Source organism: Leucoraja erinacea, chromosome 2 (assembly GCF_028641065.1).
Source record: "Leucoraja erinacea ecotype New England chromosome 2, Leri_hhj_1, whole genome shotgun sequence".
In the NCBI taxonomy this organism is placed as follows: Eukaryota; Metazoa; Chordata; class Chondrichthyes; order Rajiformes; family Rajidae; genus Leucoraja; species Leucoraja erinaceus.
In genome coordinates, this window is record NC_073378.1 from 119,444,638 (window position 1) to 119,470,134 (window position 25,497).

The window sequence follows — 25,497 nt, forward strand, 5'->3', positions numbered from 1 at the left end:
TTAGCAGCGATGGGATTGGCGGAGAGGTTGGATTAGCAGCGATGGGATTGGTGGGATTGAGGTTGGATTGCAGCGATGGGATTGGTGGAGAGGTTGGATTGCAGCGATGGGATTGGACATGGGGAATATTTTCGAGCTGGACCAGTTGAAGGAAGAGAGTGGATTGGCCGAGGGGGTGTGATTGACGTGACGGGGGCGGGGCGAGTGCGCGCACGCTTGCCACGCGGGGACGTGGATGGGCGGGAGCGCGCACGCTTGCTACGCGGGGACGTGGCCTGCGGAGGGAGGGAGGGAGGGCGGGCGCCGGCTGCCGCCGCCGAAGCCGAAGCCGAAGCTGTGGCGTTCGGTGTTCATGTGGATCGCAGGCCGAGCTCGAGCCCGAGGGAGAGAGCGAGCGACAGCCGAGGCGGGCCGGAGCCGGAGCCGGAGCCACAACTACCACCGTCTCCCCCTCCTCCTCCCTCCTTCACTCCAATAGCAGCTGGCAAAGCTCGGCGGATCCCGGAGCCGGGGGCTCGCCGGTGGATGGGTGGCGCATCGCGGCCGGAGCACGAGTGGCGAAGGTGAGGAGAACGGCGACACGGCGACGGCGACGGGCCGGCGGGGCGAACATGGCGGCTGAACCCAGCCGCTGCAGCCTCGCCACTCGGGTCACTGTCGAGCGGGGCAGGGCAGGGCAGGGGGGTGGAATAGAGGAGTGGGGGGGTGTGGGAGGGAGAGGCCCTCGTCGCTAAACTAGGCCTCCCCCCCCCTCTCTCGCCCCTTTTGTTTTATTTATTTCACTTTAGTAGCTGTGCGGCGGATTATTTTTTTTTCTCTCTCTCCTTCTTGCATCATTTCAACTCCCAGACTCCCCCCTCCTCCTCGTCTCTGCCGGCGAAGAGCCGAAGTTGACGGGCAACGAGTGGTGGGGAGAGGGAGGGCGGTTGTCGCCGTCCGCACTCCGCAGTGAGTGAGTCCTTTTCTGGGGGGGAATGTGGGGCCGGGGCTGGGAGCAGAGAGGGGACATCGGACAAGTGGCCACTGAACCTTGATGATAAGAGTTTAAGGGCTGAGATCGATAGCTCCAACCCGGAATTTGTTTCAGTGGGAGTTTTGGGGGAGCTGGGCACCGAGATTGCGTTTGCAATCTTCTCCACACGAGTTTCTGTTACTTTTCATTTACCGGGGGGGTGTCAATAATTTCGGTTTGCAATCTCGAGCACAAAAAATAAAAGTTAAAAGGTATATTCTGAGTGGTGTGAACATCTGCCTTTTTTTCTGGCGAGTGGGGGTAAATCCTTTTATGTGCGTTTGGAAAAAAAACTTTCACATGTGTTGCATTTACAACTGTATTTAATGCTGTCAGGCATGTATTCAAGGACTAAAATACAACCTGCTGTGTGTAGTGGTCCCATAAATTAAATGGAATATGTCATGCCTGCAGCTTTGAAGCATTGGCTACTGTTTTACTTGTTGCTAATAGTTATTCCAAAGTGCTTATTTTGGTTTCCTTGTTCCTTGGCTTTTTAGCTTGCTCAGGTCATATCTATGCTTGCATCTATCATTGTCCTTCTCTTTCTAATCTCCACAATGCCCTTTGGCAATAGCTTCTGAAAACATGTATGCATGTACAAGACGCCCAACTCTTGACCCCTTCCTGGCTGTGTGTAATCAGACTGAGTCAGCTATGTCTTGACACATTTCTTCCTCCTCTCTACTCAGCTCTGCGATGTCAAGTTGCTAGTCAACCTGGATAAAATCATAATTTTCTTAAAATTGGATAGTTCAGCTGCCACAAACTCTTCCTGTACTGTTGATTCCATCTGCTTTGACCACTTTCTTGTTGAACCAAACTCTGTAACTATGGACCCTGAGTTATGCTCTCCAATCTGCAGCGAGTTTCTATTGTGCTGTTTTCTGTGCCAGTCTTGGCTCTTCTTGTCTGTGTTTGTTGTTTCGCAGCAGTGACTATCTCAGGTGAGATCTCACTTCAGCCATCTGAAAATTGGCTCCTGCTCTAATGTGCTTTAATCCACACCATTCTACTATTATGTGTTGCTTCCCAATCCACAAGTTTCTCCTCCTTTAATCGACTCCTTCAATGACTTTGTTGTTACATTATTTATTACAGCTTTCAACTCTACGTCCTTCAAAAACATAATTCTGCATTTCTATCATATTGTATTTCTCCTGCCCCTTTTACCCTACTATTGACTAGCATCCAGATCTCTTGGGTCTTAATTCTGAAATGTCTGTGTTAACCCTTTCAATCCCTTAGGTTTGTGGCACAATTGATCCTCTAGCCAACTTTTGGGTAGTTAACATGTGTCCTTTATTTGGCCTGGCATTAGTATTCATGTAATTACACTGTTGTTTAACAGGTTGTTGGTGTTTAGTTTTTGAATTGGCGACAGCTTGTTCTGGGTACAATGTAATTTAGTCCCTCAGGTGGTTGCCATTTTCTGGTAGAATTTCCACTCTTGTACTTTGGCAATTTATCAAAACTGTTTTACCCATTGAATTACTCACCCTGGATTGTAAACTGCCATCTGGCATTATTTTTCACAAGAAATTGCCAAGCATCAATGTTGACATGTTTGGATAATCTTTTGCTGTGAGGCAGGTCTGCCGAGAGCCTTAGTACAATAGTTCCCAACCTGGGTTGTGTGACATTTTCAGGTTCATGGAGAATGGTAAAAATTGCTATGTATCTGTGCCTGAATGATGTTGATTCTTGGTATTTCTTTAAAAAAAGAAGCACAAAATTTATGGATGGGGGTAGGATTGCGGAGTCTGTTTCAGACTGAACTGAGTTTGATTCAAATGGCTGGGCACTTTTGGTATAGTACAATAGGTGGTGTGCAAATCCAGCATGTTTGTCCTACCACTTGTGTAACACATCATCCGAGCTTGGAATATTTAAGGATAATATTTAGAATTATTAGGTGCAGGTGGGCCTATTTAGAAAATCACACCAATGCCTGATCTTACCATCTATTTATTCAAGGGTTATCGATTCAATCCCCAGTATTTTGCTACAACTTCGAAGCATTCTCTGCTTCAAGTATGTAATCCAATTACCTCCTGATTGTTGCTATTGTACTTTCTTTTGCCATAAATGTTGAGAACTGCTTGTTTGAGGCCCAGCTAGTTTGCATTTATCACCCTGGTACCAACAATAATTATTGAATAAGCACAGCAATTAATCTATCAATTGGTCCATAACAGGCCCAGGCATGATACAAGTCAACCCTTGAAGAGAATATATGGGAACCATTTCAAAATTGCCTATTTACCCCCCAAATATGCTATACTTGTGTCAATACTTGTCAAACAATTTGTTTAATTTGTGGAGTAATATCTAAATTATTTTACTATAATTAAAAAAATGTCGTAGTTAGGTAGAGCTCTAGGGGCTAGCGGAATCTAGGTATATGGGGAGAAGACAGGCACGGGTTACTGATTGTGGATGATCAGCCATGATCACAATGAATGGTGGTGCAGGCTCGAAGGGCCAAATGGCCTCCTCCTGCACCTATTTTCTATGTTTCATGAATGGTCTTATTTGCCTAGCAATTGCCTTGCTTGAGAATCATGCTTACCAAGAGCACAAAACACAAATCTTAAGCAAAAGAGTAATCAAATGCTGAATTTCTTTAAGGAAAGCAGTGTCTTTCATTTAACTTCACAAGAAAAGTGTATATCGAAGTAAAATGCGATGGCACAGGATAATGGAAACTTCTGTATGCTTAAACTGTAAGGCAGATATTTGCTCAAGTTTAAAATAATGGCTATGGTTGGGAGATGGTTGAGTTGGAACTGTACACAGCAGGGACATTGAGTTTATTTTTTCAAATGTACCCAGTTGTAAGTAAATGCGGCTGTTTTAGTTATGGAGAACTATGTTGTTTATTATGTCCAAATGGGTATTTTGCTGGAAGATGGGCGGCCATGCATTTTGCAATTTCCACCCATAAATCCGATTGCATTAGGCACTGGTGTTTAAACATACTTTTTGTTTGTCTTGTTAACTTCTAAGCCTAAACGTTTCAAAACAGTTGTTACAAGCAGATGCGCATTATGGAGAAAATAGACATAAGAAATTAAAGAATTGTATATGCGAACTGAGAGCTGATATCTTTCAAAATAACATGAGTCTTTTGAAGGCTATCTAAACTGATCTACCTTGACCTTTCCAATTAAAACCTCATCCCACCCTCTCCCTTGTTGTCACCTTCCTGTCGTGATTCAAAACTCAGTTGGTCATGATCACAGCATTTGTGTGATGTAATTAAACATCCAAAATAAAAGGTCCAAATGCAGATCCTAGAAATTACTTTCTGTATGAATTGAAATGGATGGGAATAATACTTTGTTACTTCATTTTTTTCCTATCTTGTTTGAGTTTATTGTTTTTATGAACCATCCAACAGATACTTCACGAGGCACTGCTTTGTACCTTTCCATCTTTGTGCTAGCTGGACTCCACAGTTGTTCACTTGTACGTGTTTTAGGGTGCTTGGAACTGAACTACTGGTGGGAGGGTGGGGCGAGAAGTATTGTATTCCTAAATGGATTAAGAGCATTGAGGAATCTGGCAACTACTGAGGGAGTTTAGTTTATAAAGACTTGTTTAATGTAATAAGAATAAATCATTGGAATGAAAATGGGCTCTGGTGCAACTTGCCCATGCTAACCAAGATGCCCCATCAAGCTGGTACCATTTGCCTCCATTTGTCTGTATCCCTCTAAACCTTTCCAATCCATGTACCTGCCCAAGTTCTTATAAATGTTGTTTTTTGACCTGTCTCAACTTCGTCCCCAAGCAGTTCATTCCATGCACCCACCACCCACTGAGAAAAAGCTGCCTGCGGGTTCCTATTAAATCTTGCCCCACTCACCTTCAGCCTATGTCCTCTGATACTCGATTCCCCTACCCTGGGTGAAAGACTTTGTGCATTCACCTGATCACTTCCCCTCATGATTTTATACACATTATATTAGCTGCTTAATGTGTATAATGTTCATCAGCTGGCCAAATTAACTATCCTTGCTTTAATTTTTATTTTGATTATCCTTCATGTCAGCGATTTATAATTTTGAAGTGGGTCATTCCTATCTGTTTATAATTACATATCACTCTTGTGTAAACTACATGTGTTGATCTACCATTTTATTTTGTTTTTCTATAAAAAGCATTGCTGCCTTGGTTGTGGTTTAGCAACCTTTGGAGTAGCAGACTATCGTGCTTCCCTAATTTGGGGTACCTGATGCAGACTTCAAGACACTACCTTTGCCCTGAGCTGTCTGGCCTTTTCTGTATTAATTCAGTGGCCTTGGGGGGTGGCTAAGACTAACCTGCTTGGCCCCGATCAAAATGCTAGATTTGTGTTACGATTCTTTTCTGGACTGCACAACCTGCTGACCCAATTCTGTTTACTTGAACCCAGTACTTTGTGAGCTTGCAGTCAGTAAACTCTCTGTTGTTCTGGATGCTGGATATCGTTTGTAACTTGAGATTGAACTTTCAACTAAACTTTATTTTCCTACCTTCATTTTCTGCACATCGCCAACCTCAACCACCATCCTCCCAGACCCATCCAACTTTTGACATTTTTTTCTATATTTGTCCGTGTAGAATGGAAAATTGCACTGTTATGGTTGAGGTGATATTCTGATTTTAAACTGTCGTCTTGCTGAAATGGGCTTTCATTTTTTCCCCCTGAATTCGCTTACCAAGTATTTGTCATCATTTACTGGTTTGCACTTTCACGGGTCATCTGTTTTGTTCTCTCTGTCCTTGCACTCATTTAAGCCTGACAGATCTAAGGCAAAACATGCCCTTCCATGTCTGATGTCTGATAAGCTGCAGCTTTTGCTACTGTGTATAGGAGACTCTTGAAATGTCAGCTGGAAAAAAAAGGCCCCCTAATTATGTTAAAATCATTGTTAGCATGTGAAGGTGGGGGAATGCAAATGATATAATGATTCTAATGGGTATAGCTAAGATGAACTTGTGAGAGGCCATGGAACTAAAGTAAGATTTATTTTATACAGCAATGAAACTTGGATCACAAGCACATAATTAATGGGAGGCCCTTAATAGGTACTGATTTACAGCACAGCAGGGAGTGGAAAAAAACGCTGGCTCCTAAGGACAACAGTGGTTTACACTAGAGGTTTTATTACCCTGTCTATGTTCTCTCTGGAATAAAGTTTCCACTGTAAACAATTGGCAAAGTGCTAAAGTTGTGACGGTATTCAAAACAAAGTGAATTAAGGTAAAATTGAGCATCATAGAAACATAGAAAAATAGGTGCAGGCGTAGGCCATTTGGCCCTTCGAGCCAGCTGATCATGGCTGATCAACTAAAATCAGTACCCCGTTCCTGCTTTTTCCCCATATCCCTTTAGCCCTAAGAGCATCAGCCCTAATGTTTCAATTAAAAAAAAAAAATGAGGATCTTAATCCAATTTTTATTTGGAATTTAAAGTTTTCAAGACAAGCCATTTAACTTTTCCTGAGAAGATGAATGGGAGGGGACTGGGGAGAATTGTGAAAAGGTTAAAAAGACTCGGAATGCTGACCATCATCATTTGGGACAAATGAAGACAAAAGTTAGGATGTTACTGTAGTTGTAGTAGACTGAGATTGCATTTAATAGTATTATGATCGGTATTAGGCACCCTGCTATAGGAGAGATGCTGGGCAGAGTGCAGAAAAGATTTGAAGATGTTGTTTGGACTCAAGAGACTGAGGTATTAGGGAGAGGTTTAGCTGGCTAGGATTTTATCCCTTGGAACATGAGAGATTGAGGGGTGACCTTAGAGGTATGTAAAATCATGAAGGGCATAGATGGTGTGAATCCCAGGGTTGGGAAATTGAGGAGTTTAGGGGAAAGATTTAATAGCAATCCGAGCGCAAAAGTTGCCGTGTCTACGCTAAGCGTAGACTCGTTGACTGTGTAGCCAAACACTTGTGCTCGGTCTGCCCAGGCCTACTGGGTCTCGTGGTTGCTAACAATTTTAACTCCTCTTCCCTTTCCCATACTGACCTTTCTGTCATGAGCCACCTCCATTGTCAGAGTGAGGCAACTTGCAAACATGAGGAACAGCATCTCGTATGTCGCTTGGGTAACTTAACACAATGGTATGACCATTGAATTCTACAATTTTAGGTAACTTAAACCCCTTCTGTCCCCCTCTCTCCCCCATGCCCCACTTCGACTTGCACCTATTTCTCCTCTTTCCTTTCCCATCACAATTTGCACCTCTTCAATCCTTTTGTCTCACACCTATCTTTTCATCTTTGTCCTTTGTCCAACCATCTAACTACCAACCCCCTCCAACCCTCGCCTGTATCCATCTATTATTTGCCAGGTCTTTTATTGCCCCGCTTTGGCAGCTTTCTTCCCCATCCCCTCCCCCACAATCAGTCTGAAGAAGGGTACTGACCCAAAACATTGCCCATGTTATCCAGAGATACTGAGTTACTCCAGCACTTTAAAAAAATAAAGATTAAGATAAGAATGTTGCCAATACAATCTAAGTTCCCCTTCAGCAAAACTAAAGTGCCCAGTTAGAATCAATCGTACCTTTGTTGCTTTGAGAAATGTTGAAAGCAAAGTGATGTCTGATTAGAAAATTACAAATTATATCTGATTAGAAAATTACAAATATAACACAAACCTTTTTTTAAATCGGGGTCCTATGGTTGGGCCATGAAACTATATGCCAGTGAGTTGAATGTCTACTTTGAGGTACTACAATGTGCTGTGGAGAGAGATTTACCCAGTAAATGTTTTGAGGCAATAATGCTTTCCCCACACAACCTCCATTTTCCAAATCTGGCCTCTTGTAACCTGATAGCTCTTCACGAGTCCCAACCCAAAACATTATCTGTCTGTCCATTTCCCAAGACAGATGCTGCCCGACCTGCTGAGCTCCTCCAGCACTTTGCTGTCTGACAAGATTACAACATCTGCATTCTCTCATCTCTAAAGAAACTTCCCAAAGTTTATAAATGTCTACTTCACTTTAAATGTAATTTGACATTGACCCTTGTCCTTTGGGACCAAATTGTATTTTTGATTTTGTTCGATGTACACATACCACAATTTATTTATTTGCAAGCTTGTCTTTGCTAAGTGTAGCTATGTTTCTGAAAGACATGCATTTAGTAACAACTAACATGGTGAAACATTCTTCAGTACAGTTAAGTTAATTGGATGTGTCTCATGAAGAAATGAATACTTGGTGTCCAGCTGAAGATAGACACAATCTGCTGGAGTAACTCAGCGGGGCAGGCCAGGCTTTAGACTTGTTAATGCAGGTGTACCCCTATGTGGCCTCTTCTATCTCCCTTAAATTTGGTTTGATAGACTATTTTTCTAGCCTCCATTCAAAGGCTTTCACTTTCCCTTATTGGTAGAAAGAAGACTTGCATTCTGCTGTATGTTTCGTGATCTCTGCATGTTTTATAGCCTTTTCTTCGTCAATAAAATACTTTCAAAATGTAGACATAAAGGTGCTGATGCTGGAATCTTGAACAAAAAACAGTCAGTTGGAGGAATTCGGAGGATCGGGCAGCAAGTCCTTCAGTCCAAAGAAGGGTCCCAACCAGAAACATCTTCTGTCGGTTTACCTCCACAGATGTTCTCTGGCCTGCTGAGTTCTTCCAGCTGTCTGATTTATTTTATAATTTTGGTTGTTGTGACATTATTTATACTAACAGCAATGGGATAATGACCAGATTAACACTTTAGATATCCGTTGATAAATGGTGATTGAGGCAATGTGCAGATCAGCCATATTCTTTGAAATACAATAGGTGGATTTCATGTCAGTTCGAAAGGAACATTAACAACTCATCCAAATGATGACATGATTCATAGTACTCAGGAATAATTAGTGAGTTTTAGCTTGGCTTCATCATCCTAGTGTTACTATCTTGCACATATATCACATAATTTGTGTGTCTGGTCATTGTTGAACTTGAATGACAACCTGAAATAGAAATGTGGGAATGTCTGGATTGGGCAGCATCTGTGGAGTCAAAGACACATTATGTTTTTATTTCCAGTTATCAGCATCTGCAATATTTTACTTTTGAACTAGAACCTCCTAGACACAAATGATACTGCAGAGTTACGACGAGTCTTGTCCAGTATGTGATTATTGGCAGCAGAACTGGAGTGGATACGTTTATTCTGTTTAAATTGAGTGTGCAGAGTAAGGAATTTCCTCTATTGGCCAAGACTGGGGATAAATCTGAATCTGAAATTGTGCCCATACAGCTGAAGCAGTGCTGGAATTTTCCTGCCAATCTCACTGAAGTCCAAAAAAACAGACATAAGTCGTTCTGTAGAGTTGGGAATCGAGGATGGTGTTGAATTGCACCACGTATAAAGATTACAATGTCAACCTTTCTGTGTATATTAGACATGCATGCTGAAGAACCTTATCAAGAAAGTTTTTGGATGTTAATGTAGCAATGTTACAAAATGTTGAGATTTTAAAAATCAAGTCAGCAATTTACCCATCGGATAAAGCATAAAAAGAAGTTGAATTTCACACAATTCACTTTCATATCTTCAGTATTAAAAAAGTTATGGCCATTTTCATACTCGGAAATTGGCATCTTGTTCCCGTTTGCTTTTCCATTGACTTAACACAAAAGCTGTGATCGAGGACAGTCAAAAGCCCATAACTTTCTTAAAAATTAAGAGAACTGAATGAGATTTTCAGTTATTATAGATTGAAGCATTCTGAAATAAATATAAAGCATCTTACTTTGACCTGAAATTAAAGCATATAATTAGTTAATTACCTAATTGTAGCTAATTTCAAAATTGACTGTTGTGACAGAAATAGTAATAAACATCCAGACTGCCTTGAAAATTCAAAAATGTGATATTCTCAAGATCAGAACTTTAATATTATTGTATAATATGCTGTAAGTCCGTAACAGACCTTTCTAAATAAATTACAATTTCTAGCAATAGACCAAGTCTTTATGGAGAAGATCAGTTTTTTTTTAAATATACCGCGAACGGATGTCCGATCGATCTTTCATCAGCTAGCAGCCTGAGGGAGTATGCCTCGAACAGGCGGTACAAAACGGCATTTTAATCCCGCCCCCCCCTCAAAGGCGCCAAAGTTGCGCAAGCGGCCAGTGGCAGAACTGCAGCGCCGCTGAAGATAAGTATTGTAACATCGCTAGTTAATATGCTTTGTACTCTTGCCACAAAGTCATTCTTGAAGAAATAATACTGATTTCACCAACCATAGCTTTTTTTTTTAAAGCAATAAAACATTAGAAAAATGACTGCTTCCTGCTGTGCCTGGAAATCTGGTTGTAATTTGAAGAGCTCTGATCAACTAGAATTGCAATGAATTATGTCAGAAGGTGGCTTTATTGATTGTATATTTTGTAGTTGCTAGCATAATCCTTTTTATGACCAAAATATTTAAATAATTGGCTTGTGCCTGATTTTCTTTGCCTCTGGGTGCAAACATGAAGGAAATTTTGGGGCCTTGTACTCATTGTAGAGTTAGGATTAAGTTTGATTAAAAATGTAAATATCTGTTTTCATTTATCCGACATATAAAATACAAATGATTAAAGATGATAGTATATCAAGCTGTTATATTGTGAGATTTTTCATAAATTCTGCTCTATTTTAATATAGCCATTTTCATGCCATATGGTAAATGCTTCAAAGATTTTACACTAGTTTGAATTTAAATAAATAATAGTATAGCCAGAGCAGAACAATGGCATTTTTAGTCAAAGCAAAAAAAAAGCTAGAAATATTCGATGAAGGTCAGCAGCTCTTTAAAGGAATCATTGTTTTGAGTTGATGATCTTTTATCATAATTGAGTTGGAAATCAAACGCCATTTGAGTTGCAGCGAAGGAAAAAAGGATGGATAGAACATCCCCTTGCTCTCCAACTAAAGAAGGCAGCATTCCCCATTAAGGAACCCCACCATCTCAGCCATGTCCTCTTCTCAGTACCATCATCGGGCTGGAGGTGCAGAAGCATGACGTACTACACAACTACTTTTAGCAACAACTACTTGCCTTAACTCTCAGGGCCTTGAACCAACCCACACAATTTTTAATTCGACCTTGACAGTGGTACAGCACAGCCCATGTCTTGCACTACTGCGGGTCTGTTTTTTAATGTTTTTGCACTAATGTCTTTTTGTACTTTTTTTTAGAAATTCAATGTAATTTATCTTTTTGTCTTAAGTCAACGTCTGTGCTTCTGCACTGTACCTGACCATACTTGTGCTTATTCAAAGTTCAAGATAGATTTAATTGTCACATGTGCCAGATGGCACAGTGAAATGAAATTCCCATACAGCCATACAATAAAAATAAAGGACACAACACACTATAGAATTTAACATAAAACATCCCCACACAGCAGAATCAAAGTTCCCCATTGTGTGGGAAGGCACCAAAGTCGGTCTCTTCCTCCACTGTTCCCCGTGGTCAGGGCCTCCCCAAGCCCTCCGCAGTTGCAGCTACGGGCGGCCCGATGTCCAGGACCGTTCGCCGAGGTGATACGTCCGTCGTCGGGGCTGCAGGACGTCCTCAGCGGCGTGGACGCCAGAGTCAGCCCCCTCCTACCGGAGTCGGCGGCTTCCAAAGTCCATAGGTCGCGCCGGGTGGAGACTGCTGCTGTAGACCCTCTGCAAGGCGCCCCAGGACTCCTCGATATTGTTCAGCGACGCCCAGGTTTGGAAGCTCTCCGCACCAGAGCTCCATGATGTTGGAGCAACGGCCCAACGCTCTGGAGCTCCAAACGGCGACCCAGGTAGGCATCGCCCGCTCCACGGTGACTCCAGCGCTGCGCCGCCGCTGTAGCAGCCCCGGTCCAGGTGGTAGGCAGCGAGGTGGGGAACGAGGACGCAACTCGGAGAAATAGTCGCATCCCCGCCAGGAAGAGACTGGGAAACGGTTTCCCCCTTACCCTGCTCCCCTCCCCACATAGAAAAGTTAAAGTTTCCCCCTAAAACAAACTTTGGACTAACTGAAAATTTAAAAGAAGATAGAAATGACAGACATGCTGTAGGTAGAGGCTGCTGCCAGTGCAGCACCCCTAGAGCATTTTCACATTATGGCAATGGACTTGAATCTACCGACCATGCATGTCTGCAACTTAAGTTAGAAATCGAATGTTTTCTTAGTTCTGATGAATCAGTAACCTGGTATATTAACTGAATCCATAGTTGCGGCCTGGCCTGCTGAGCTTTTAAAGCATCGTGTTCTTATTTCAAGTTTCTGTCATCTGCAGTTTCTTGCTTTTCATTAATTTTAGATACCAACCTCCATGTGTTTTTCTAAACTATTGTTTAGTTTTGCTGGATAGCTGTTTGCCTGCTTGGGGGGCAAATAATGCTGTTTGTTTTGTTGAAAACTTAACCAGTTAATAAATGTATTTAAAATTAATTAGACTTGGAAGTGAAAACCATGGGTATGCAGCAAAAGACACGTGTGAAGTTTATTATTCAGAAGAGCCATTGAGTAGAAATCATTTTAAATTAATATTTTGTGGTAATTAAGTTAAAGTTTGAACATGGTGTTAAAGTTTGGGCTTTAATACTTCTGGATGGTGGAAGAAGGCAAGACATTGTCTTTCAGTATCTATCACTTTCAAACAAAACATTGGTTCCTCGTGTTAAGTGTAGTCCATTAAAATCTAACAAGTGCTCTTGGGTGATAAATAATATCCTTTATGTAAAATGTCTGCTAGCATCCACAGCTGGTTATTCCAACTGACAAGAAAAATATAGAATCTGGAAAAACAATTTTCTCCAGAGTTCACAATGTCAGTAAACCAGCAGGAGGCTACAGGACAAGAGCTATAATTGCAAATGACCTTGTGATTGACAGCTTTATTGTTTTTATTTTCCACTGTCTGTAAAAGTTGTACAGTCATTGAGTAGTGGAAATTAACCAAGGCAACAGATGTGAACAAATCTATAGTTAATAATTAAACCTAATGATACGATCACTATGTTGGCAGCATGGTGATTTGCCAGTGAAGTAACACAAGACTCCACATGGTTTTAAACCTATTTTAAGTCAATAATTTAAATACAATTTAAACTTTCTTGCTATTTTATTTTTGGCTCGAAATGATGTTTTAATACAGGCAGAATATCTGTTTCAACATAAACTCCAAATGGGAATTTTCATATTTGAGACTTGAGTAACTAAACAGTAGATGGAGACTAAAGAATAATTTAAAAACGTGCTTAAAATGCTAATGGAGCCGATGCCACAGAAAAAAATCGGAAATGGCAGGCACTGCACACTGAGTTGAAGACAGCTGTAAAGCTGCTTGTGGCAATAAGTCCTGTGAGATGCAGCTCTTTAAGTAGTGTGTCACTGCTGTAACTCGCTGTTGCTGACAAGGTGAACATTATGCCCAAATGTTACCAAGTTTACATCACTTTGGTTTTGACTCTGCTATTGAAACTGCCTTAAGTGAGTTTGGCACTAATAAATTTTAACTCTCTGACCTTAATGGCAGGTCGCACAACTGGACACTGGGTGAGATTGCAAAGCATGGTCAACCGTTGATCAAAATAAGCTAAACAGAACTGAATTTGAGGCTAACACAACAAGAAGGGGGATTGTTGTATTTTAGCGCATATTATCTGGTAGTTGCTTTGTTGTTGGTGGGAACATGCAATTCCCAATTTAGCTGCTTTCCATGTAATAACAGTGTCTATGCTTTAACTTTAAATTAATTGATTGTAAATTGATTTGACACGTGAAGCAACCAAAGACTATTTATAGATCCTGTTCTTGCTTCTTTATAGATAGCATCAATTCAGTATTACCATTGTTGATAGAAGTATTAAGCCCTTATGGTTTCTATGGAAATGTATTTGGAAAAGACATTAAATAATTTTCAATTAAAGGGATTTTCCATTGTGACCTGACATTTCACAGCAATTAAAAGAGCATTGTTGGTTTTATATGGATATCCTAATTCATTGCATTTACAAGTCCACACTGAATAGTGTACAGTATAACCACTCCTGTGTCTGGGAATGATGTGAAACTCTTGGTAATTGCTGGGAGTGATTGAAATGGGGAAGAAAAGATGGGAGCTGTCTATTTTCTTGCAAAATCCTTTTCCATACTGCAACTTTAAGGTTCTTGAGTTTGCATAATTTCTGGGAATGAAGGTGCTGTATGAAAAATGGGTGAGTGATTGTAAGTGGTTTGCTGAGAATATCAATCTCTGGACTCGCTGGATCCAAATTGGCATCTCTGTTGTGCATATCTGAGCTTTTATGCACTCTTACGTTCTTTGGTTTTATTTTATATTCAAATTTGCAGTTTGGGGGGCTATATTTGAAATGTATTACTTTGATTCTAAAGCAATTTGAAGTAACCTGAAAGATCTGTATCAATGCAGTTATTAATTTTTTTTTAGATTATTAAAGAATGCCCTTTGTTAACTCTTGGTGATCTAAAACAGTGCAATCCAAGCTGGTGGCCTGGTCACAATATTATTGTATTTGTTGCCTACTGTTGGGGCTGAGTTAAGTCATGCCTCAATTTTAAATGTATCTTCCTCTGTTCCAGATCCTTCCATGGGTTTGCTATTCCCAGTCTATTAACATTTGTGCACTGTTTTAATTCTTGCCTCTCCACCATCCCAGATTTTGATCATTATTTTATGGCTGGTCATGAAACAATCAACTGTCAAGATCCTGGAATTTCTTCCCTGATTGAGGATGGTAGATTGTTGAAGGTACGGAGATGATATAGCTTTAAACATTGTGGAATTAAAGATAATGGTAGGCTGGCAGAGGATTGTGGGCCTGAGACAGATCATAGTGAACTGTGTGGCAAGCTTGGGAAGTAGAGACCCATAAGCCTACCTGGTGACAGTATTGTTTTTATTTGGTTCTTGTGTCCAACCTGAAATGTGAACTCTACCTTTCTTTTGAGCATCTGCTATTGGTTAATTTTCTTGTCTTTGTGTGACTCTATTTCACATTTTGTAGTGTTATTATTTTAGTTGTGTCATGTTAAAATGTATTTATAATACAATTTATAATATAAATTTGAGGCATGAAACAAATGATAGTTTGTTTGACCTCTGTTCCTTCATTATGCACCCAGTTATGTGGTGTCCCAAAATATTGAATAACCAATTTTACATGTACGTTGCTGATTTTTAAAAAATTGTATGGCGAACAGATGTTGCAGGAAGAAAATTGCCACATGAAAGCGCAGAGTTGTGAATGTAGCCCAGTCATGACACCGACTAGAAACCCCACCTACACTTCATGCTCCCTCGGGAATGCATCCAATGTAATCAAATAACTTTCCTACCCAGTCATTTCGTCTCCCCACTTCCTTCAGATGCAAAAGCTTGAAAGCGTGCACCACCAAACGCAGAAATAGCATTTACCTTCTGATTTGATCTAATCTTCCATAAGCTAGGGCTCAGTCCTGATTTGCATCTCTTTGTGGAGATTCACTTTTATCTCTGGAAATGTTGCACAATAATGCTGAGAACTATATTCTGCTTGCTCTTTCCCTTTGCTACCTGTTGTACTTGAGTTTGGCTTGGTTGTATCCAGGTATAGTATCTGATTTGATTGGCTAGTATGCAAAATATAGTTTTACACTGTGCCTCTGTGCGTGTGATAATACCCCTAAACCTCAAGAGAAAAGGAAAGAGAAAGTGAAAAGACACGTTTGGAGAAGGGTTGTGAAGACAGTACAACTGCAAGGAATGTGAATGGGTCAATATTTGACTTGGACTAGTTGTACCTATGAAGGGAATTCCTGTGTCCAGCTGGCAAAGATCTTCAGTCAACTTCAATCCTGTCAACACAGTAAAAACACTGACACCCTGCTTTCTAGTTGCATAAATTCTAGGTGAAGCCAGCAATGAGGCAGATATTTATCTGGCTGTTTCATTGCCCTTATTTGAGAATGAAAGCAGTTGCCAATTTTAGCCTTTTATTCATTGTAAATTTAAGGATATTTAATGTATTTTTGTTTTGTTGACCCTGAAATGCAGCATTCCATTTTTTGAGACTGCTGTCTCTTTTCAATACTGCAGATAACAGCACAGAACTGATCCCGCAGCAAAAATTGTAATATGCTTTCATTTTTCCACTTTTTGAGATTAAAAAAAAATATTTTGTGGATTTTGCTTACATTCAGCATTGAAACGGATCTTGCTCCTACCCTAGTATGAATATTCTGCAATGTTCAATGCATCCTTCCCACTTAACCTGTTCCTTTGCTGTTCATGCTTAATTTTGCTGCAGCTTTAAATGTGCTGCTGACAGTCTTTGTTAACAAGTTCCACATTCTTAAAAGCTCATCGGTTACAAAATATGTGACATAGTTTGTGTTCATAATTGAGGCACCAATTCAGAGCGACTTTAGGCTTTTTGGAAACATCGCAGAGGCACACTGCAGATGTTGTAAAGTTGGGCAAAAAATCCAAAGGCAGGAGAGACTATGGGTTAGACAGCAATTGTGGAGAGAATGGGCAGATGATATTTTGGGTCACAACCCTTCTGAGACTTTTTTAAATGATGTGACTTTGCGAGTGGAGCAATAGCAGGGGGTGGTAGGTAGGTGTGTGATGTGCTGGAAAATGATGGAAGGAAAGTGGAGTTGAATCTAAAAGCACAATGTTGCTGTGGTGATTGATACAAGTAAGTTTCAGATTAGGTTTTTGCACTGCAAATAAAATGGTATAAAGGAAAATAAATGCCAATATTCATAGTTTAAAAGTGTGGATATAAAATCTATTCTACTGAATTGCTCAGTTAAATGACTAACCATTGAATTTTGTGATGCAGTACAAATGGTGTTTTCTTGTACTGAACATTTGACCATTCACTGGTACCCTATGGTATCATTCAATGGGAATGAAGTGGTGGTAGCCATCATGTTCTTCAACATCAATATAATGGAGGTTTTCCAGGCGGTGCAGATGACTTCTTAATTTCTGCCACATACCCAGTTGAGATGAAATGAATTTTATTCATTAATTACCATAATCTTAGAAATAAAGCCTTTGACTATACGGACCTAGCATAGATGTGGTTCTAATGCTGAATTCATTAATGTCCTGTATTCTAGCAATATTTGTGTTTAATGCCAAGTATGAATGTCACAATTTTCAGAGTTTGATTATAAATTATAGACCATACTGCTTATACATTTCCATGACGTGTAGTCTTGCAGTGTAGTGTGAATTTTGAGGGGGAGGAGCTAATCGTCATGGTACATGCACTAATAGGAATATGGTTCTACATTGTCATAATGAGACAATGTACTATTATAAGAAGCAAATCTCCAAAGTACTGACTTTAAAAAAAAAGTTGAATAAGATTAATGTGTGTTTCAGACTTGTGAATGGCAACCCAAAAGCCGTACCATTTTGCTCAACTTGGCACCCGGGACACTTGCCACTCAACTCTGACTCAAACTCGCAATCGAGTAACTGCCGGGATCGAGGCGCAAATTCACGACCTTGCGGATATGAGCTGAGCACTCTACCACTGAGCCAGCCGTTAAAATGTACGCTAAAAATCTTCCAATCCGAAAGCCGAAAAATTCCGAATTACGAAAAGTCTCTGGTCCCAAGGCTTTCGGATAAAAGGTTGTGCACCTGTATATATCATGTCTTGATTGGTGAATATGTTTAGTTTGACTTTATTTGAAGCAGAAATAATGTGTGAATGCTTCATTGAGCATAATTCCAACTGGTAACTACGCACTTCATCCGAGCACATTATCGGACGCATCATGCAAGCCGTCTTAAATAACCACCTAAACTATCATTTGGCAACCTAAAAAGCTGCCTAGGTTGCCAAATGACAGAAAAGTTAAGTGAGAGCCCTCTATACTTAAATCATACTGGGGTTTGTGTTCTAGCAAAATGCATGATTAGGGCTTGCTAATTGAAGACAGATGAGATCTGCTGGAAGTGTGTTATTCAGGCTGGACGTCTGATCGGTGACATTCTTCAGGGAGACAAAATGCTGGAGTAACTCAGCGGGTGAGGCAGCATCTCTGGAGAGAAGGAATGGGCGCTGTTTCAGGTCAAGACCCTTCTTTGACCTTCTTACGCATTCTTCAGGGATCTGTGCTGGGACCACTGACCTATAAATGACAGTGTTTAGATATGCTAAAGAAATGACAGATGGAGTTGTGAACAAGTGAGTTACTGCATTTCGAGAGGTTAAATGTAAGGGAAAGGTAATGCTATAAAGTGTCTTTCCATTAATTGTATAGTGTAGAGTGATCTTGGGGTCCAAATCCATATCTCGCTGAAAGTGGCAACACAAAGGAAAGAGTGGTAAATTAAGTGTATGGTATACTTGCCTTCATAGGTCAGGGCATTGAGTATGAGTTGGAGGTCATGATGCAACTTTATTGGACTTTGGTTAGGTCACGTTTTTGAGTATTGTGTACTGTCCTGGTTGTCCCATTAAAGGAAGGATGTTGAGGCTTTGGGGAGGGTGCAGAAGAGATTTACCAGAATGAGGCCTGGATTAGAGGGTATTGTTATAAAGAGAGATTGGACAAATTTGAATTATTTTCTCTGGAGCATCGGAGGCTGAGGGGAGACCTAGGAATGTAGGTAGATACATAGATGGGGTATAGGTCAGAACCATAATATCAAAGAGTAGAGGTTATAGCTTTAAGGTAAAAAGGGGCCAAGGTTAAAGGAGATGTGTGGGGCAAGTTGATTTGAGGTTAATGGGTGCTTGGGCAGTACAGCTGGGGGGTGTGTTGCAGGCAGATATGATAGTGGCATTTAAGAAGCTTTTAGATGGGCACGTGGATGTGCAGGGAATGGAAAGGTATGGATCATGTGCCAGCAGGTGAGATTAGTTGAGCTTGACATTATGTTCAGGACAAATATTGTGGGCTGAAGGGCCTGTTCCTGTTCTGTATTTTTATTTTATGTTCAAGGGAAGCAGATAATTTTAAACTAAGTACGGGCAATGGATTGAAACAGGAAAGATGCAGTAACCTGTGGAGAAAGACTGAATACATGAGTATGGGAAATAAACTTGACAGGAACTGATGGGGGACCCAAGTCCAAGAGAAAGGCAGTAGAAAGGTGGGCGTGATGATGATTAACGGGGCGGGAAAAAGACCTGACCTTTTCTGAATGCATGTAGCATGATATCTATTAGATTTATTGCAGGATGATCCACATTGGCAGCTGAATATTGAAGGGTACATTTGGAAAGATGAGAAGCGAGGGATTACTTTGAGGAGTGGCTCTGTTCATTAGTGAGGGAGGTTAGCTAAATTCAGGAAATGGTGATATAGATGTGGTTTGTGTGGAGTTGAGAAGCCATAAAAGCTGTGATTTGTTTATGGGACTGCTGAGCCCACTGACAATTTCTATACATTGAACTGATTAACAAAAACAGTGAGGAGTGGTGCTCCATTTTAATTTAAACTTTTAGTTGGTGAAAGCAGATGTATGCTCCACGCAATCTCTCGGCTTTGTCCCAAACAAGTTCAGCCGCTGGTTGGATGGAAGTGCATTTCTGGGTTCAAATGACATTCTTGGCTCTAGAGTACAGAAACAAGGCTGTCATTCAGTACTACATTAAAAATGCATCTTTCTGATGAAATGTTTGTAGAGGCTGCCTCCCATGATGGTAAGGAACATGGTAGTAATTTGAAAGAGCGTACTTGTGATGGATTCTCTTATGCCTTGAGCACTATCCAAAATGCACGTCACTTGATGGTTATCACTTTGCAATTTGTGGAGCTTGCTGTGCATGAAATTGGCTCCCATGTTCTCATTGCTTTGACTCCACTTAAAGAAAACACTTTGTTGACAATAAAGCATTGTTGGACCATTGAGCTTACGAAAGAGTTCTAAAACCTTATTTAAAGCGGTTGTGGTTGTTCCAAATATACAACACCATCAGTTCAGGCAACACAGGAACTAGCTAGCAAGATGTTCTCCATTCAAGCTCATTTTAGTTATCAAATGACGAGCAGATTAAGTATTTAATTGAGAAGTTTCAGTTAACTTAAAGAGTGAATCAGTTAAATATTTGTACAGGAAGAATATGAAAAGGCACAGAGGGCTAGAAAATGGATTTATGATTGAAGATAAATTGATTACCTGCTGTACTGCAATTCCAGTAACTAAATATTGTTTTATGTCCATGTTGATCTCAAAGGTCTTTTGATTGTACCGTACGCCTTGTAATTGTTGGAGACACGTCACTCTTGGACTCTTATACCTAACTCGTCCACACTGACGAAGTTGTCTGAGCTAGTCCCAATTGCCTGCACCTTGTGCATATCCCTCAACCTTTCCTATCCACGTACCTATACAAGTGTTTTTGAGTATTGCAAGTGAAACCACTTTTATCATTTACATAGAAACTAGGTGCAGGAGGAGGCCATTCGGCCCTTCGAGCCAGCACCACCATTCATTGTGATCATGGCTGATCGTCCCCTATCAATAACCCGTGCTTGCCTTCTCCCCATATCCGTCGACTCCACTAGCCCCTAGAGCTCTATCTAACTCTCTCTTAAATCCATCCAGTGACTTGGCCTCCTTTGCCCTCTGTGGCAGGTAATTCCATAAATTCACAACTTTCTGGGTGAAAACGTTTTTTTCTCACCTCGGTCTTAAATGACCTCCCCTTTATTCTTTAAGCAGCTCATTCCATATATCCACCAACCACTGTGTGTGGAAAATTACCCCCCCTCCCCGAGTCCCTTTTAAATGTCTCTCGCCTTTAATCTGTTGTCTCTAATACTAGACTCCCTTAGGGGCCTGTCCCACTTGGCCATCATTCGCACGCCATTTACGTGACCTGCTAGCATGCGGGTAGCGCGGGATGGGCGCATGGAGTGGCGTGGAGGAGTGTGACCTTCGTCCTGCACGAAATCTTTGTGTGTCACCGGCCTGTCGCGTAACTGACTGCCAAAGTGGGACAGGCCCAAGACCCTGGCATCATCCATTCCTTCTCTCCAGAGATGCTGCCGGTCCCGCTGAGTTACTCCTGCATTTTGTGTCTTATCTTCAAATGATGTCACGCGCTCCAGATGGCTGTGCAGACGCATGATGACGCCTGCGACCATCGCGTATCAGTCACTACCGGTCTGTCGCGTTAATGACGGCCAAGTGGGACAGGCCCTTTACCCACTGGAAGAGGCTGGCTCGAGCCATGTGATTTTGTTATCTCCATGGTCACCGAAAGAATGGATGATGTTTTGGGTCGAGACCCTTCTTCTGAAAGAAGTCTGAAAAAGGGTCTCGATCTGAAAAGTCACCCATTCCTTCTCTCCAGAGATGCTGCCTGTCCTGCTGAGCTAATACAGTATTTTGTCCTTCCTACACATTGAGTTGCCAGTCCTGTTACACTCAATTGTTTCTGTTGTAGCTTTAATATCCCAGTTCCATGTACAAGCCCATTGTCTGAGTTCATCTGCCTTGCCTGTCTTGCATTTTGCAGTTGGTGGGGTGGTGTGGTAGCTGAAGAAAGGAATTGTTAATGTCTCGGGTCAGGACTCTGCCAACCCTGATGTAGAATGTCGACAATTCTCTCTCCTCCTCCTGATGCTGTTCGATCTACTGATTCCCCCCCAGCTACTGTGTTATGCCTGCCTTAATCAACAGCAACAAGGCAAAACAAGGTGCTTTGATTTTTAGCTGTTGATCAATGTCTCTTAGGTTGAGGAACTTTGAAAGCTTAAATTGGAAGGGAAAATCAAAAGTCCAGGGAAGTATAAATGGAAATATAGGAGAATTGTTAACTGCCCTTGTCTTGCTCAGTCTATAGTGGGACCTTTTTGTGGAACAATTCATATAAAATATATATGAAACTCTGAACCCATTAACCTATATATATGAAACTCTGAACCCATTAACCTATTGTGCAATCAAAACCACGCCTATGTACCACTCAACAATCGCGCAACATTCCACAGATGTTAATGCTTAATGCCGATTCATTGTCTAACCAAAGAGAACTGATCAATTGCTGTAGATATTCAACCAAATTGTCCTTTGACCGTAACTGGTTTTTACAAACCAAGAACAGCTGAAGAAAACATCTGTAATATCCGTTACACTTTTAAAAGTAGTTTAATGATCCATACTAAAACTTTGCTCTATTAAAACACAGCTCTGTCTGATGTTATCTTGCTTCTGAGTACACATTGACCATATCTTCATAACTGATAGCCATCTCCAGTGGAGGTATGCTGGCAGAGAGCTCAGTTAATCTGAAGATGTGGATCCTTCAGATGGTTGTTTGATCTAGCTGCAGAGTTATGGGCCTGTCCCACTTAGGCGATTCTTTTCGGCGACTGTCATAGGCAGAGCAGGTCGCCGAAAAAACGGCGACTAGACCTCCCTACGACAATATGTACAACAACCTACCACCCAGTCGACGGCAAGCTACCGACAACCACCGACCCATTAGGACATCCACCTACCACAACCTACGTCCACCCGCGACAAGCTACGACAAGGTAAGACAATTCAGTCGCCAGTTGACGTAGGTAGTCGCCAATGGAATTCACTGAAGTCAGCACTGGCGACAACCTACGTCATGCTGGCAACGACCTACGACAGCACCTACGTCAGGAGAAGTCAAGCTACGCCCATTGGCGTCAAACCCACTGTAGCCAAAAAGATTTGAACATTTCAAAATCCAGCGGCGACTTGAAAAACGCTACGATTCTTTGGGTGAATGAGGAGACTACTCATGACCATACAGGCCACACCCCGGCGACCATGTGGCGACAGCCTAGTCGCCTGTAGTTGCCTAAGTGGTACAGGGGCCATAACTATTTGTAGAAAAAGATAAATAGACATTGCTGTTGCTGTTTCATGCCAATTCAGTTATTTAATATGGGAGTGGTGGGGCTCTCATTTCGAGCAGATCTATCCTGTTTATAATATAAATTCCGCCCAGTGAGTGTTTGGTTATTTTAGATTAACTAGGTATTGTTAATTGCTCCATGATATTTATTTCATGCTCTGATTCACATTTGTCTGGCATGATTTCTCAAATGGTGAGTAAACGGCCTGTCCCACGAGCATGCGACCTGCATGCGGCACGCGCGACCAAACCGGAAGTGGGGGCCGCGTGGAGGTCGAGTGATCCCCGTACAGGGCCGGTCACAGCAGCATGCGCCTGCATGTGGCGAGCGCGACCAAACCGGAAACGGGGGCTGCGCGGAGGTCGAGTGAGTGACGTGAAGTTCTAGCGAAGTTCGCGAGTGATGTACGGCGTCAAGACGCTGCACATGCCCGTTGAGGCGGCTGCGGGCCGGCAGGCCGTTGCCGCGCGGAATTTTTGAACGGTCAGTTTTTCGGAGCCCCGCGTGATGTCGGGACCAGCTCCGCACAACTCCATACGGCTCCGACGATCGAAGTGGGACCGGCCCCGCGAGGTCGTACGGCTCAAGCGACCGCGTTGGGTAGCGTTTGCCGCATGGAGTCGCATGCTCGTGGGACAGGCCCTTTAAGCCTTAAAAACTTGTCATTTGTACTTCTTCCTTTGGCTGTTTTGCGGTTAGTTACACACCAAAGAAGAAAGTTTAGAAGTTTATGTTGGATTGGCAACTTTAAAAGAGTAAAGTAGGAATCAGCGTCTTTGAAATATCCTCTATTGTTTAAAGTGGAATGTCTGAATTTATAAACTTAACAATTCAAAAAACAATGAATTAGGAAAGAAATAAAGACTTGTACATATCTTGGGAGTGATTGTTCACTTAATCTTTACTCTCTTCTCCAGTGTTGCTTTTTTTGAATATGCCTTTATGGGCATGAACAAACCTGCAACATTCATCAGGTGTACTTAACAAAAAAAAGGGGAAACTAAACTGCTTTAGGAAGCTAATAGGTTTAATCTGATAGTTGGGCTTAACCCCTTGCTTTTGTTTAACAATCTTTGCTGAGTTCTGAGTTCAGCAGTCCAGTTTACTTAGATTCAGTGCTCCGCTGGCCTTGTGCACCGGAGATCACATGATTGACTCCAGACCCCTTTTCTTCCCCCCCCCCCCCCCCCACCAGGAGATAGAGTTGAGGGATGATGCCAGTGTACACCTAGATCAAGGGCATAACCAAAAAAATTGGGCATCGCTGGGGTCCATGCGAGTGCCCATGGGTACACCTTTACCATGCGAGTGCCCATGGGTACACCTTTACCATGCGAGTGCCCATGGGTACACCTTTACCATGCGAGTGCCCATGTACATCTTTAACTTGAAGTATTTTTTAAATCTTGAGCCATCGGGGTTGCGTGTATAATCACAGCATTTGCTGACACCAAAAATAATGTGCTTCGGATCCCATAGCCTGGAGAAAAAAAGCTTGACGAGGAGGAGTATATTGCAGAAAACATGCCACCTCTCATCTCATCACAAAAGCATTGCCAGGCCAGGCTGACACCTACATCACTGATCTAGTGCTGCCACCAGCACAACAGGGCTTTAAGGCCAGATAAGACTCTTTTTGAAATGTAATACTTGTAAGCTACAGGATGGTGCCAGACATGTGGCAACTCCTTGTGTACTGCCTCAGAAGAAATGTACTTGATCATTGCACTTGTTTACCAATCTGTGATTGTGCTTGTGTTTAGTACGATTTTACTGAATTGTTAGCAAAACGCAGCATTTCACTGTATTTAGGTACATGTGAAAAAGTTAATAGTCAAATCTAAAATGGAGTTCCCTCTAATAAAGCATGATCTAGTAAAACAAAAGAATGGCTCGGTGCCAAGTCTGAATGACTTTGTAAATTATATGGAACACAATATGAGGGACATGTTGGCTTTGCAAAAAAAAAAATTAAGATGGAATCCTGCAGTAATAACATGTGCTTCATTCAAGACCATAAAGAAGCCAAGATTGGAAAAAATAGCTGACGCTCCAGAGATAAGTAATAACTTGTTATTGGATGAGCTTGATTTGGACCCAACTTGTATTCTGAAAGGCTACAGAATCTTTCAGTCATGCCATATTCAGACTTGGTAGGAGTGTTTTACTGATAAGGAAAATGTATATTTGTGCTAACTCTTCTTTATTCTGTCAGTGGGAGCCCGAGAAGCACTGAACAAAGTTTGTGCTCATTGTAATCTCGCCACTCCCATCTGACAAATCAATTAAAGATTACCACAGTTTATCTTTAACAGTTTTTGTTGCTATCTGCTTTTTAAGAAACAAACTTTGTCACATGTAACAATAAAGTAACTTCTATGTGTCCGACCTCTTTCCCTAAGTGGACGTCCAGTGTTCTACCTTCCTTAGAAAGGCCATCAATATATTGATCATGGAAGCTTTCTTGGACACAACAAGTTCCAGCTGGTCTGAGCTCTTTACGCCAGTCCATATTGGGGGAAGTTGAAATCTCCCACTAAAACAAACGTATTTTTACAGCTTGCCGCCATCTCCTTTCACATTTGCTCCTCTAACTCATGCTGACTATTAGCAGGCCTGTAATGCA

At 41.6% G+C, this 25,497-nt stretch overlaps 1 protein-coding gene across 5 annotated transcripts in view; it reads left to right on the forward strand.

Annotated features, from left to right (window-relative positions):
• The first annotated feature begins 306 nt into the window (after positions 1-306).
• zmynd11 (zinc finger, MYND-type containing 11) overlaps positions 307-25,497 on the forward strand; it is a 129,854-nt gene continuing 104,663 nt past the window's right edge. For 3 of the 5 annotated variants that reach the window (XM_055664628.1, XM_055664648.1, XM_055664655.1), the window contains exon 1: positions 307-563. Coding sequence is in view for 1 of the 5 variants with exons in the window: in XM_055664655.1 (XP_055520630.1) it covers positions 526-563 (38 nt within the window). In the remaining 4 variants the exon portion in view is untranslated. Of the gene's footprint in view, positions 564-14,674; positions 14,767-17,631; positions 17,653-25,497 lie in introns of those variants that run through there. The other 2 variants (XM_055664642.1, XM_055664636.1) reach the window with 2 other exon arrangements.